Below are 14,791 nucleotides of genomic sequence, written 5' to 3' on the forward strand. Positions count from 1 at the left end.
TTTGCCCCATTGATTACATTACTATTACTATTACTCATTATAGAAATTATAAATTATTATTAAAACACTAAATACATTCACCCATCACTACTCTTTCCATTTGATTAAACAAAAATGTTTTGCTTTAAAGATTGTAATCCATTTCAATCGAATTTAGCTCCTACACATTGAAAACGCAATCAACTGCAGATTTAATATCACTTACATATATTAGGAAGGGTAGGGGTCCTAAAATCACCACATGACCATTCCTGGATCTAATAAAGTGGTATTATTTAAACCAACTAACACAGGTTAGGTTATCACAACCAATAGCCTCTAGTTTATTGCATAAAACTGAATGTGTGATGTACAGTACGTTGATGTTGTCCATTTTCTCTCTCTTTCCGCTCAGGAGCCATGGGGGAAAGAGCTCAGGAGGCCACCGTTCCAGCAGCAGAGAGTGCTCTAGCTTGCCTCGGCATGAAGACCTCCACCCCAGCAACGATGGCTTTCTCAACGGCAACATACCTGCAGCAATCAACCTCAGCCCCACTCTACATCCCAAGAACTACCAGCCGCAGATCTACAACCACTCCACCTCGTGCAACATGGACCTGGCCAGCAGCAACCTGCCTCATCTGCTCAGCCCTGGCGAAGCCAAGAGCAAAGGTGACTTCGAGATGAATCTGGGGTCCAAGGTGTCTGACGGCCCTGGAGCCAAGTACCTCAAATCCAACTTCCGCTCACAGCAGAACCGCCATTCTTTTGTGGAGGGGAAGACCAACACGCTTCAGTCAGGGGAGAAACACAGTCGACACAACTACATGGAGTCCCACAGCTCCACGCCCTCCTCCTCCAAGTTCGCCTACCTGAACTTGTCCAAGAGCTATGGCACGCTTAGCGATGCCAAGTCAGTAGGGAACTTAAATGATGTGCATCTTTATGCTGATGAGCCTACATCGCGCTATTTTCCCTCAAGCTGCCTCGACCTCACAGCCCCGAGCAGTCCAGCAGCCCGTCGGGTGGAAAGACTGGGGCCTGGAACAGCTGGCAGGGGAAGCATGCGCTCTGACAGAGAGAGCAACACTCTGGACTCCTCCTACAGGCGCTCCTCCACCCGCCACAAGGCCTCAGAGGAGGCCAAGTCACCAGATGCCCTGGACCCTGCGGAAAGTGGCGTTGAAAGGAGCCATGCTCACTCTTTGTCTGCGCCACACGACCCTCTGTCGTACGGTCAGGGATACACCAGCCCCTTCTCCTCCCAGCAGCGGCCGCACCGCCACTCCATGTACGTACGGAGGGACCATCAGAGGACACACGGGGCGGACGAGGGGCTTGTGGTGGGCCAGGGTGTTCCCACCAGAGCCAGCAGCCTCCAGCTCCTGTCTCCGCAGCTGCAGCACCGCACACTGCCTCGCCACTCTGGGGGTTCCTCCAGAGAGGAAGACATGAGCAGGGTCAGTCATCAGCCCACATCAAACCTCTCCAACCTTAAGGAAAGCCTACATGATCTAATCATATCAGATGCCTACACCAGGTTGTGTTGGATAACTGTGCCTCAGTGTCTCTACAACAATGCGGCCAGGATTTATTCTGGTGGCATCTGAAAATATCATGATTTGTGTTTAGGTTTCCAGCCAGATCTTGTTAGTCAGTTTCCCAGGTTTGTAGGATTGGCAGGATTAATGTACCTGCAACTTCATCCTTTGAACACTGCAGGTGTTAGGAGTGTGTCTTTCTTGTTAGGATATACAGTAAATCATGCTACCTGTATATTTATATATACTGTATATACACATATAGTATATATAGTGTGTGCGTGTGTGTATTTGTATGTGTGCTGCAATGCTGAACTCACTTCATGCTTCATCATGTCTCCATTAACAGAGCGAACAGGCACCCACTGAGGTCACCCACAGCAGACCCCCAATAAGGGACTCCACAAGGGACAACACCGCATCTTTTCACACACAGCGGCAAAAAAACGAGGTCCGACATTCTGCCTGCACCCACCATTCCCCACCCACATCCGCACTCTCGGTAGACTGGATGTGGGTGGATACTGCTGTCATGAACTGCTCTCTCTCTCTCTCTCTCTCTCTCTCTCTCTCTCTCTCTCTCTCTCTCTCTCCCTCTCTCGCTCTCTGTGTCTCTTTGCATCAGATGCCTCTTCATTTTCTCTGTGTGCTTTGCTTCCTTTTAATGTGACTACTTATGATAGCACAGTCGATCTTGTCATCGGAGCACATTTCAGTTTGATTCTGCAATACATTTATAGCCTCTACAGATGTTGTTGTTTTATCACAATGACCACTTGTAAATCAATCAACACCTCCCATTTTTACTGTTCTTTCGGGCAAATAAAAATATCAGCCTCAGGCAGAGAGGCATGCAAACCAATTGGCCTTTAGCTTTTATGTGACTACGTCTTCTGTTGTGACTCAGGTTGGCTTATATCATGACCAGCAAACAGAAGATGGGGGCTCTTCCAAAGAGAACCGCAACATCTACAGTGAATCCATGCCTAGGAGGGTGGGCAGCTTCTACAGAGGTTGGTTTAGTCATACTCAAATCTCTGGCCGTGTCTTTCTTTCTTTCACTGCACTGTGGAGATCAAGATGACAGTTCAATTTTAAACATCAAACACTTGACTGTAATTTACTGCAGTTGACAAAATCATAGATGTTCATTGATCAGGTCCGACTTGGGTAGAACATCTGTGCTGTATATTAATAATTGTACTGTATATTCAGACTGATTTTTCAGCCTGATACCAATATTGATGTTTGGAAATAGTGCTGGGCAGTATAACCAAAAATCTGTATCACTGTATGTTTTTAAGATTCTGGCAGTTTTTTATTTTTATTTTCTGCATGCGCCTTAATATAGTTTCATAGTGGCTTATTCTACTGTGTAAAGAACTTTAGTGGTGTAAACTGCAACATATTAAAAACAACTTAAAAATAAAAATGCCACAATTTTAACATTGCTTTTCAAAACAAAATATTTAAGTAAGTAATTTTAGTATAAACTCTATAAACTGACATAAAAGTATTCAAATTGATATTTCTCAAATGTTCTATTGCACAGGTAAAAAACAAATTGTCACAAATTGCTGTGTGCCATACTGTTTTGCCTAAAGAGAGCTAGTTGTGGTTTATTAATTGTTGTGTTATAACCAGTAAGAATGGTAAGAATGGTGCTCAGTTAGTAGGGCTCCCCTCTCAATACACACTACACAACTTGTCTTAGTGCTCTTCACAGAAAATCAACATTGCTGCCTATTAAGCGTTACAGCAGCTGTTACACTGGCGGGGAATACCCCCCCGCACTCGATTTAAAATCTTTAAAACTCTTAATCAAAATTTTAACATGAACACTGAACGAGCAAACATTATTGACAATGATCTATTGATTTTGGTTATTAAAGGGCCACCAGTGGTATTACTATTCATACAGTGGGGGAATATATAAATGTTTGTGCCAAATTCCATGGCAATCCATCCAACAGTTGTTGAGATATTTCAGTCTGTGAGTGGTGGACTGACCAACTGTCGTTGCCTTTCCTAGAACCAATGCAGCCAATCTACAACATGACGCCTGTTTAACACATATTTTTGGAAAACAAATTTTAGAATACATTTGCTCTCTGGTGGACAAACTATGTAATGGAGACGCTGTTTCAAAATGACCTCAAACAAACCTTTAGCATTTATATACTGACAATTGTTTTTACTTATTGGCCAACATGTATATATTACGAATGCATCTGCAATAAGCTGAATCCATTGCTTTCAGTCTGTTCATGTCAGTGTCCAACACTGGGGTAGTGGAGTACCCTGGCTGTCTGCCACAGTTTCTTTTTTGATGCTACCACAGAGGGACACCATAGTTGGGAACAAATTGTACACAGTTGCTTTAATGAACGGGAGCCGATGTTCTGTTGTAAAACTTATTTTTATCTGTAATTTAGCTACAAAACCAACACAGTCCTCTGCTCTGTCTGTTCCTGTCCTCTTTTAGTCATTTAGTTTTATTTTAAATATATACAGTACATTATCTGCTAACACATACACAGTTTGCTTTGAAACAGTTGGTATAGACTGAGAAACCAGTCTGTTTATTATATGAATGAACGTATTTGTTGTGTGTGTTGAACAGTCCCTTCTCCCCGGCCAGACAACTCCTTCCATGACAGCAGGGGTCAGAGCCGGGGTTCTGGCCTGTCCGGGGATGGCACGGGTTTGACGAACCACTCCAAACGTCAGCCTGCATTCGACCCCTGGTACTTATCCCTTCTAACCACAACCGATCATATATTGTTTACCAAAGAATATCTCCTTTACCGTAGGTTACCTTGGCAACAATAATTTGTTCCTTGTTCGTTGCTCTGTGACAACAGTTTCATTTCACACTGGTCACACGTCATGGTGGCTCATTGGGAGTTTAAAAATATTGTACATTCTTAGTTGGGACATCATGCTCAGTGCCCTTTGTTTTATTTTCAGGACTGGCCCAGATACTGTAGTGCTGAACCCCTCTGAACCATCCAAAGAAAAGGAGAAGCAGGGTTTCTTCAGAGCAATAAAGAAGAAAAAGAAAAAATCTCAAATGGTAACTTGCATGTCAAGTACAACTACAACTGCAGGATGTGAACCATGTCTGGATGCACTATTTCATGCACATGTCCTCTGATGTCTGTCTACATACTGTATCTCCTCCTCTGCTTTTCAAATGTTCAATGCATTTGCCTTGTTAGCACATTTACAGAGATATAAAATCATTTCTTCTTGTTGTCATGTGCATCATGTTTCCCTGTGCCACCAGTCATGTGCCTCTATATTGCAGATGCCAGTCCCTGATGGAAGGCCTCCTGTCATCAAGAAATGTCTTTTCCCTCTGTTTAGCCCAAAGAATAACATAAAGCATAGTTCCTCTGTGAGAGTCCTCCCTGTAGTGTCCTCTTCCATGGTACATGCTGTTTTACACTATCCTATTCACCTGCTAACTCCACGCCACCCATCTGACATTGCATGCATTAACAACAGTAATCAAGACTGCTTTATTATTTCATAGTGAGCTGTTTTTTAGTAGTTTTCTTTGATTATATTTTTCAATTCATTCATTCACAAAATAATGAGCTGTCAACATAAACCAGTCAAATCCATCTATGCGTATCAGTACAACTCTTAATCAGTAGTGAAAATGAGGCGATAAAGTGCCATTTTTAATGTTCAGATTATTGATAGTGGATCGTTTAATTGATTAAAAAGTATCGTACTCTTAGAATTTTCCATTTAATGAAGCGCAGGGCTGTTTACACGTCAATAAATGGATCTGGCTGGTCAATTTTGTGTTGGGCCCATTTGATTCTCGTCAGTCGACACTGATTTCAGCCACAGCCCTAACAGCATGTCTATGGTTATGAGCTGAGGATGAACGAGAGCGCTCAGGCTTTGGATAAGCACATGAGATTTTAGGAGTCTGTGTGCCTGGTTACACTCACGTGAAGCTTTCCTGCTTACACAGAAGCATTTGATCAACTTTTTTTTTCTGCCCCTCAAAGTGTATCTAAACCTGTGACCTGATTACAGAGGATAGATCAGGAAGGAGGAGGAACCCAAAGAGTTGCTAAATATAAAAGCATCCACATTTTGACATGTTAAACTGACTGCCGTTTCAGTGGCAGTAAAGGTTCGGCATGACACAGGTGTTTGAGACTCTTTCTTCTCCTCACATTTCTATTTATATGTGGCAGTCTGTTCAGATGCTGAGAGGGGGGTTACGTCTGATGACAGAGCACAAATAAACTCAATCTGGCCAGGAGGAATCAGGCAGTCAGACTCAGAGTTGGTGGAAAATAGTGTTTGCTGCATGAAGAGTAGATGATTTGAAAATGATTCGATATGTCATGGATTGTATGGCACTTAATCATAAACAAGAGAAGATGTCTCTACTCTTCCTCAGATCAGTGAATGATTAGGGTTTCTGGCTCCAGATGCATGTTATGTTTTTAAATTTTTCTGACTTCACTGCATTTAAAGGCCTATTGTCAAAAATATGTTCTAGCTTATGTCCATAGTAAATACACATGTAAGGGATAACATGAAACACACTAATCTGTTTTCTAAAGCATATTTTTGAGGTTTTAATCGGACACTGTATAGAATATAAGCTTCAAGGAATACAGTAAAAACCTGTGGTGGACACATTCGTTGTTCAGAGAAAAACAAACATGAACTTGTTGTTCTTTACATTGTGTGGAACTACTTTGGTCATAAGTTTGAAATGGTTAGTTTGGACAGGTTAAGTGATATCTACACCCACTGTGTGAAAGGTTCCTAATGAAGGGGTGGACACAGTCATCCAGAAGTCCTCCAGGTCTTCAGGTCACCAGAGCAGCCGCCACAGGACCCGTGACAAGAGCAGAGACCGGGACCAAGAGCGCGACCGAGACAGGGACAAGGACTGGCCTCCTGAGAAGCTATCTGACTCACACTCTCCGGCAAGTCTCACAAAATGACACTATTTTTCTTTTTCTTCAATGTTTGATTCAAATGTGTTCGTCATGTATAATGTTTAATGTCCCCCTCAGAGTCAGCCACTGAAGTCTCTGCGCAAACTCCTGCACCTTTCATCCTCGTCCTCCAACCAGACCGCGCCATCTGACATGCGCTACCAGCCGCTGCCTAATCCAGCCACTGCTCAAGGTGGATTCACAGAAAGCCGGGGTCACTCAGGGGTTAGCACGCCCCAGCTGAAGAGCCGCCAGACAGCCTACCCTCTGCCCGGACAGCTGGAGTCTGGCTGGCACACGTCCGCCCTGGGCCGCCCAGAGGGCAACCCCTACCCAGAGCAAATGAGCATCAAGGGAGGCCAGAACGGCCATGGCTTCGGACGCCCCTCCAGGTCTCGTATGCCAAACCTCAACGACCTGAAAGAGACGGCTCTGTGATCTCCCTCACCCTACAGCTCTCAGATCCAGACTCCTCCGTTTTCCCCTCTGTTGCTCCTACACGTCCCTTGCGTAACAGTGCACCTGCTGAATACACACACACACACACACACACACACACACGTAAAAAAAATCACAGATACCAAACCTTCAGTTTGAAACACTGCTTGCAAACAGGCCAAAAGCCTTTTTATGTCTTCATTTTTTTTAAAGCTTCCATGTTTGATAGACATTTATATTATTACTTCTGTAATTCTAATTATAATTTGTATTATAAAGTAAATATATTACAAATTAAATATATATAAATGGATAGATAAAGTGTAGATTTTAAGTGTAAGTATTTTTGTTTCTATTCAATATAGAAATATAGTACATTTTACTGCGTAGTATTTCCTTAAGACTAACTAAGGCATTCTGAACAAATAAAGTTTTATCAGTTGTTACAATAGAGATTGGTAATGTCAGTAACTTTGCATTGTGTTCATCTCACCCAGGATTGTAACTATTCGTCCAAGCTGTCTTGCTTTTGGATGTGCTCTGTCATACTGGTTACAGGCGCTCAGTGTGCAACTGCAAATCAAAGCAGTCTTGTTCTTGAAAATATCGCTGTAGTGCAATTTTTCTGAGTTACCACCGACAATCTATAAAGCTTAAATCTATCTGTTCTTTTTTAGGATATTTAGGTTTTTATGTCTTTTTCTAATGCAGCCATTTTAGACACTATGGTGCCATAAACAGACAGAAATCCTAACCCACATCGCCCTCTGTAGGAGATAATGAAGCACTGCATCTACTGCACTAACTAACATTTAGGCACTGATTTTCATCCACAATATGTGTAAATCATCATTTTCATATATATTATAAACAAATGTTGTACAATTAAAACTATGGTGACACCTCAATCATTACAAAGAGAACAGACTATACTGACAATCCTATTGGTTGTAATGTAATCTAAAATGATTTACCGAAATGTTTATTTATGTAAAAGTGTTATGACGGATGAATTATTCAGTAATAAAACCTTGATATGGTGCCCTGCTGCCAACTACAAAGATACAGTTAATGGAAAAGATGTGACGTGATAACTACCAGGATTCAAGGAAGTCTGTTTGTTGCTCATTTCTTACTTACAGATTTCACATAAGCAACTTCCAAGTGGTTCTACTTGTTTAATCAGTTCAAGTTATGCACACGCACATCTAAAATATAATACAAAGAGTAACTGCTTTAAAAAATGTTATTTATGTAACATGAATTGGAAAGTTTTTTTCCCCTAATCATTGCTTTTATGTCATTTTTACAGCAGCTAGAGGAACACAAAAGCCATTCTGGGTGTACAAGTGCAGTGGTCCCCAACCCTGTATCTAGACCTAGTTCATTTGAATGTATTATAAACTGGATGTTATTTAACACTACTGTTATATAAGAGTGTATATTATTGCGGTCATTTTTCATGCAGTTGAACTGTCAGTGTTTGTTTGCGTTTGCATTGCTCCCACTTGGAGTAGCAGGGTGTTTCAACCATATCTAGTACTAGCAGTTTATCCATTAACTACTATTTGAAAGGTTTATTCATTACATAAGCTATTTTAACCACGTATCTATTGTTTTTAGCTGATTCAACCATTTCCCCACTTCTTTTAGCCAACTATTTCAACTGTTTATCCAGTGTTTTTAGCTGTTCACCATTTGTCCATTACTTTTATGCTAGCTATTTCAACTGTTGGTTAGCTAATTTAACCATGTCCAGTACCTTCAGCTACCCATTTGATCTGGTTATCCATCACTTTTATCTATTTCAACTGATACTTTTAGGTTACTTTTTTAGACCTTTCTGCTGGCTTGAACATTCTCCATCACAACACATAACCAATATTCAGGTATTACAGCTGATGCAATATGTGGACATTATTTGAATCAAGTTATACATTCTGTTTTCCCCCACAGTGTTTCTATGTAATCCCTTACAACCGCATAAATACCCCCTCAGCTACATGTACTCCTGGTTGGGAATCACTGCACTAGTGTATTTTTAACTGATTGCACATAGTGAGCCGCTTGGGACAAGCTTTTGAGAAATCTTAATATGGAACCACAATGGGGGCAGAGGCTCTGTACTGTAACATTGTTTTCTGTCTGGGATAAAGTGCCATGGAAGTAGCTTGGCAGAAATAAATCCTAAGCTTTTTAATGTTGCACTTTGAAGAGACTGTGTGGCTCAGCAATATTGCTCTGACTCTGTAAATTCTTCCTCGATTCATGTTCATTATGTGCACAGTGTGTGAAGACTGAAACACGGGGCCTGAGGCTCCCACAGTCACACACTGAGTCCAAACATGACCGTATCGTATTGTGTATTGTGCCTCTGTAAGGACTGTGCACACTGTATTTGACACAATACATTTCTCTCTTTGGATTATTGTTTTGCTGAAGGAGCACTGTGTATTATATTAATACTGATGTGTGACTACTTGTTTGGTAATATTTATAACAGAAGATGTTTATCAACTGTTTAAATGAAATCAAGTATTACGTTTGTGCTTTTATTACAGACACAAATTAGTAGCATAGTCAGTGTTTATCTGCTTTTTTTTTCAACAGAGCATTTACATGAGAACATAAACCCACAAATGAATGCTTAACAATTTTAGAATATTCATGTTTACATATGTAACAGTAAATCTCAAATAAAACAAACTCATTTGATTGGACTCAGTAACTTGTAGAATCTTTTTTATTAGTGTTTGATTCAAAGAAAGTTGATGAATAATTAATTAAATTTTTCTTTTACTCCTGTAGCTTTATTGAAGCTTCCAATTTTTTAAACTGGAATCCCCTGTATGCATTGCGGAAGGTGTCCAATTGCCAAACATGTCCTCCTGCCCAGACTTAGTTTGCTTTGAGCCTCACCAAAGAAACAGACATGTCAAAGAGGTGAAGATATGATGGATCTTTCAGTGCTGGACCAAAGTCCCCGTTTTGGCAAGCGGTAGGTTGAGCAGGGGAAGGAAGGAGTGAGGAAAAAGCATGCTGAGTGCACTTCAGGTACACTTGTTCATGCACATCAGCAGCTCCATCCTCATGGCGATGCGGGTGTGCCAGCCCAGCGGCAGCAGGCGGATATAGCGAGCTACGATGGGGGGGCGCAGCAGGTTCTGTACCATAGAGGAGCGGTCAGAGTTCCCATAGAAGACCTGAAAGTAGACAGTAAACAGCATATAAAGATAAACTAGTTCACTTTGTTATGATCATTTTCTTCATGGTCATAGGGATCTATTTGCTCAGCTGATGATGCTTAATTTCTGCTTGAATGGTGCAGAAATCAGTTTCTTATGTGGTTCATACCTATTATATATATAAAAACCACTTCCGACTTGTGGATCCCATATGACGTTCTTTCACTGTTTGGATTGATTTGCTCTATTTTCACTAATTCAGTGAGTCCAAACTCCAAAGATATTTTTAGTGTACCATGATATAAAACAGAAAAAACAGTAAAGCAGCAAATCCTACATTGAACAAGCTGGAATCAGAGGACGTCCGTTATTTTTCTCTCTATTTACTTGATTAATTCACCAATCATGTCAGTCCCCTTACCAAAAAAGGACAGGTCACCTTGAGATTATTCTATACAATACACTAAACGAAAGATTAAAGTCCCCCTCCACTCAAAAATCTTCTTTCTTCTTGTTCCTACAGTGTGCTGTAGGTTTTTAAGGGGCGGGGCCTACCAGCATGATTTGTGACATCACAAATAGTTTGGAGGTCAGTCCTGGTCCAGTATGCAACTCTTACAGTGTGATGTAGAAACCTGAAGCCACCAGTGGACATTCACTGAGAATGGACTTTACAGTGAAGAAGGAGACATCTTGTGTCCAGCAGGAAAACTTTAGAAATAAACAACATTTGCATATTCAGAGATTCTGGTATATTTAATGAGGTAGAAGGAGTAGATGCCTTTTTAAGGATTTTAATGGGGAAATTATACTTTTTGTAGAAAAATCATATTAGACACACATTGTGGTTCCAACTTCCAAGCGTGTGTGAAGGGCACCTTTAAGAAAAGCGGCCCTTCAGCCACACAATTTTATCAGTTTTTTCACACAGTTTTTTCATTTTCACACACACATGCTGGGACCACTGAGTCAGCGTGACCAAAGTAAGCATGATTAACAGAAGAAGACTGTCAGCGGCAATAGGCTATTTATTGGTTATGGTTTATTTAAATGGGGTAAATATAAATCAACAACTTTTTTCATTACAGCTTCATTAATAGTGATTTCTTTTGACAGATGCAGAAGCCTACTGAAATGCAGCAAAATGTCAGCTTAGAGTGTGACCTTGACCTTGATCTCCTGCACAAAAGCAGGTATTGTGGGGTTGTCTATCGTTGTATTCCCTTAATTAAATGGCATGGTCAAATGATCCGTGTGTGTTGCTACAGCGGTGAAACATTTCAGGGAGGATTTGGGATACTGACCCTGAACACAGGTTCGGAAAAGGTCCTGAAGTGACCAGCATGACAAAGGTCATTCTACAGTGATGTAAAAGTCACATGTATTCTGATATGAGGTCACATTGCAAGTGTGAAAGCATATGAAAGTGGTGATATGGTCGTATATATGAAAGATTAGATTCCATGTGATTTGTGCTGTTCACAGATCTGAGTCACATATGAGCAAAATAAAAAAATCTTTGATTTGGGCCACTTGTGCCTGCAGTGTGAACATAGTCTGAGTGAACAACACCCTCAAGGTTGTTTTAGGAAGTTTTACATTGTAGCAGCATCAATGACAGACTCAAAGATTCAAACTGAATCAGCAGTCATGACTGTGCTGCTAAACTCCTACCTTTCACATTTATAGTCCTTTTTACTGTTTTTGACAACTGTTCATCTTCATATTATCTTCATATTAATAAAATCTTATTTACTTGCGTTTTCTTGCACAAAGAGGCATAGACTCTCCACAGCCCGATACTGACTGCTATTTCATGTGCTTACCCTGTTGTTTCCTGTCTGGTCTTTGTAATAGACCCAGTTGAGGGTTTCCAAAGTGCGATATTGGACGCTGTACTTAGTGATCCACTCATCGGCATCACAGCGGCCCTGGGTGAGGATGCCAGACACCACACCCACCTCCTTCAGGTCAATCTGGATCCACTGATACTGGTCGTTGAACTTGGAGAGCCATGCACACCTAAAAAAACAAAGAAATTAGCTTTTGTTATGGTACATTCACATTTACAAAATTAAGAAGAACTAGGTTCTCATGACGTACCCAAAGCCTTGGTTGTTAAGACGAGCCTTGCTGGGTATCCAGGAGGAGTACCAGCCGGTGTACTGGTCCTGATTGGATGCACTGATCTGTTCTGATGTCACAGATCCAGATTCAAAGCCAAGGGCTCTGTGATAAGGGCATTCTGAGGAGGACAGACATACGCTTTACTGTGGAACTGAAACTCTGAAACTGGTGAGATTCAGTCTTGATTTGGTCACATTTGCATTAATTGTTGTATTGTTGACAACAACAGACAGTATAATGTCCAAGTAACACTTGAATGGCATCATGATTTTATTCTCTGATAAAGGATTGCGACCATCCTTCCTGCTCGTGGTGATCTAGCTTACACTAAGATCTGATACTCCGAATGCGTGCCTAATAAGGCGGAAGAAGATGATCGGGACATCATCTGATGTGTGCTGCTTTGCCCAGTATCATGCTGTTAGGTGAAGGGCATGCCCTATTTTGAGCTCCCTAATCTGCTCATCACATTCCTGCACAGGTAATGAGATTACCTAACAGCGTTTGCCCTTCCAGGCCTCTTCCTCACAGTTGTTCATTTCTTTAACCCAAACCGTTACCACCCCTATAACCGAGCCCAGCCCTTAGTAAGTAAGAACGTGGTTGAAAAATGTCAAGATCATAGTAGGTGATTGTGCACCACGGCAGAGACGGAGCCAAGATTAGGTGGAGTGCATGAAGGACACAGCCAGCTACCATCAGCTGTGTGATCCATCACACCTGCTGGAGCTCTCTGAGTGCACAGGACACCGGAATAATCCACAGGATACAATGCTGCCCATCATTAATCTTCACGTGTGTGATGTTCCCCACTGTGTCAACGTCCTTCACATCATGTGCATCCCTTTTATCACTTGTAAAAAAAACTTACTAATAAATTACAGACATCTGACATACACACAGAGGGCTAAAAGTCAACCCAGGTCATGTGACCTCACCTGGCATGCAGTTCTGTGAGTGACCCTGAGGTGGCGGCGGCAGTGAGGTCGGTGGGATGACAGTGGGGATACGTGTGGGTGAATCAGCAGATTCACAGTCACAGGTACAAGCTTTCATGTTCCGCGTCCATGTCTCGATCACCTCCTCCTGGTCCTCCTCCTGAAGCTCCTCGTCCTGGGCAACCGCCCCCTCCTGGGCAGCCTCTTCCTCCTGAAGGACGCACACGAGGAGGAGTTAATCCAGAGTTAAAATCACTTTTCAGACTTCTTTTATAAGTGGTTTGTTAGTGGGCTCTTACCTCCTGGGAGTGAACAGTGATCAGGGCTGTACCACATCAACAGGTGCATGAAATGTAGAGGCAGATGGAAAATTAAATGGGAAAGCTAAAACCAAATTTTACAGAAGAAAGAGGATCATTACAAATTCATCTATGAATTGTTTGTAGGTACTTCCATGTGATTAACACAACTGTGACAAACATATCCAATCATTCTGCATGGTTTGTATGTATGTGACCAGAATTGAGATACATAATATTGAAGAAAAAATAAACTTATTTATTTTACTGATTGAACTTATTATCACAAGCATTAACCACTAACTGGCCCTTATGAATACAACTCTTCATAATGAAACATGGTCAAGTCCACATTTTAATGCAGTAACATTTCTGTGTGGCACTTTTCCTAGCATGGTTTCAAAAAGATACAATAAAGAAGGCAGAACATTGAGAATATTCCTGATTTTTAAGGCAGACAGAGGGCATTATGATTTAATCATATCCCTCATGCAGGTGCACAGTGACTTACCCTGAGACAGAAACAGGAGGAGCAGCACAGCAGCACATCGAGCAGTGACCTCCATCTTCCTCTTCAGTTGTGCTGGAATGCGACGTGTGTGTGATACCCAACACTAGTGGATAGGATTACTGTAATCCACAGGCCTGCGATGGCCTTATCTAATACTGGCCCTTAGACACCTCCCTTAGGCTTGTCTTATTGTACTGCACCTGTGGTTCATATCACCACTTCATAAATCAAGAGTCAGAATCATTCTTTATGGCAGCGGCGTCTCAAATGCCATCAGCTGTCAACATTACCACCTGCTCATGTGTTTCAATACATGGCTCACATGTTAGACATTGTCTAGGCGAATACTCAATTCACAGCAATCACAGGTGATACATTGTTAATATTTTAATATTTTAAAACATCATGCACAGGAGTGGATCTAAAGAAATATTCATGGGGTGGTCAGAGGGTGGCAGAAATATATGCTCATTAAATCACAAACAATCACATATATCAATATTTGCTTGGAAACGCCACCAAATGAAGATTTCTGAACTGCCAACAGATAGACGAGAAGATTGTCTGCTAAATATTAAGCTGGAACCAGGAGAAGCTTAGCTTTGCTTAGTTTAGTTTAGCAAAACAGAGCAAAACCAAAGTGTAAACATGACACATTGCTTTTTTTTGGAGGTTATGTGCACCGGTATTTCTAGGGAGCAGTTGCCAGGCAACCAATAGGAGCTTCAGGAAGTCCCCGCCAAAAAATAGTCCGGCATAGTGCATAAAATTTCAACAAATGAGTTATAACGTGC

The 14,791-nt window shown here is 41.5% G+C and overlaps 2 protein-coding genes across 6 annotated transcripts in view; one reads left to right on the plus strand and one right to left on the minus strand.

Moving 5' to 3' along the window:
* Window positions 1-9,657, plus strand: part of LOC127350327 (cyclin-dependent kinase-like 5) — a 35,270-nt gene extending 25,613 nt beyond the window's left edge. For 2 of the 5 annotated variants that reach the window (XM_051376832.1, XM_051376833.1), the window contains exons 12-19: window positions 395-1,439; window positions 1,870-1,971; window positions 2,428-2,533; window positions 4,144-4,267; window positions 4,491-4,596; window positions 4,831-4,953; window positions 6,320-6,487; window positions 6,578-9,657. In XM_051376832.1, the coding sequence (XP_051232792.1) occupies window positions 395-1,439; window positions 1,870-1,971; window positions 2,428-2,533; window positions 4,144-4,267; window positions 4,491-4,596; window positions 4,831-4,953; window positions 6,320-6,487; window positions 6,578-6,937 (2,134 nt within the window). In that variant the 3' untranslated portion in view covers window positions 6,938-9,657. The remainder of the gene's footprint in view (window positions 1-394; window positions 1,440-1,869; window positions 1,972-2,427; window positions 2,534-4,143; window positions 4,268-4,490; window positions 4,597-4,830; window positions 4,954-6,319; window positions 6,488-6,577) is intronic. The other 3 variants (XM_051376834.1, XM_051376836.1, XM_051376835.1) reach the window with 3 other exon arrangements.
* Window positions 9,658-9,662: 5 nt separating this feature from the next.
* LOC127350328 (retinoschisin-like) lies at window positions 9,663-14,084 on the minus strand. The gene is made up of 6 exons (XM_051376837.1): window positions 13,998-14,084; window positions 13,487-13,512; window positions 13,188-13,398; window positions 12,226-12,367; window positions 11,949-12,144; window positions 9,663-10,140 (listed from the first exon to the last, which is right to left on the minus strand). Exons 1-6 carry the CDS (start codon window positions 14,050-14,052, stop codon window positions 9,988-9,990), a joined length of 783 nt encoding a protein of 260 aa, XP_051232797.1. The 5' UTR covers window positions 14,053-14,084; the 3' UTR covers window positions 9,663-9,987.
* Between the last annotated feature and the right edge of the window lie 707 nt (window positions 14,085-14,791).

This window comes from Dicentrarchus labrax, unplaced genomic scaffold (genome assembly GCF_905237075.1).
Source record: "Dicentrarchus labrax unplaced genomic scaffold, dlabrax2021, whole genome shotgun sequence".
Taxonomy (NCBI): domain Eukaryota; kingdom Metazoa; phylum Chordata; class Actinopteri; family Moronidae; genus Dicentrarchus; species Dicentrarchus labrax.

Coding starts and splice junctions, on each gene's coding strand:
- LOC127350328 (XM_051376837.1), bottom strand. CDS start 14,052: ATGGAGGTCACTGCTCGATGTGCTGCTGTGCTGCTCCTCCTGTTTCTG. Junction 13,399..13,486: donor TCACTGTTCACTCCCAGGAG/GTAAGAGCCCAC, acceptor TGCGTCCTTCAG/GAGGAAGAGGCTGCCCAGGA. Junction 12,145..12,225: donor CTTAACAACCAAGGCTTTGG/GTACGTCATGAG, acceptor TTGTTTTTTTAG/GTGTGCATGGCTCTCCAAGT.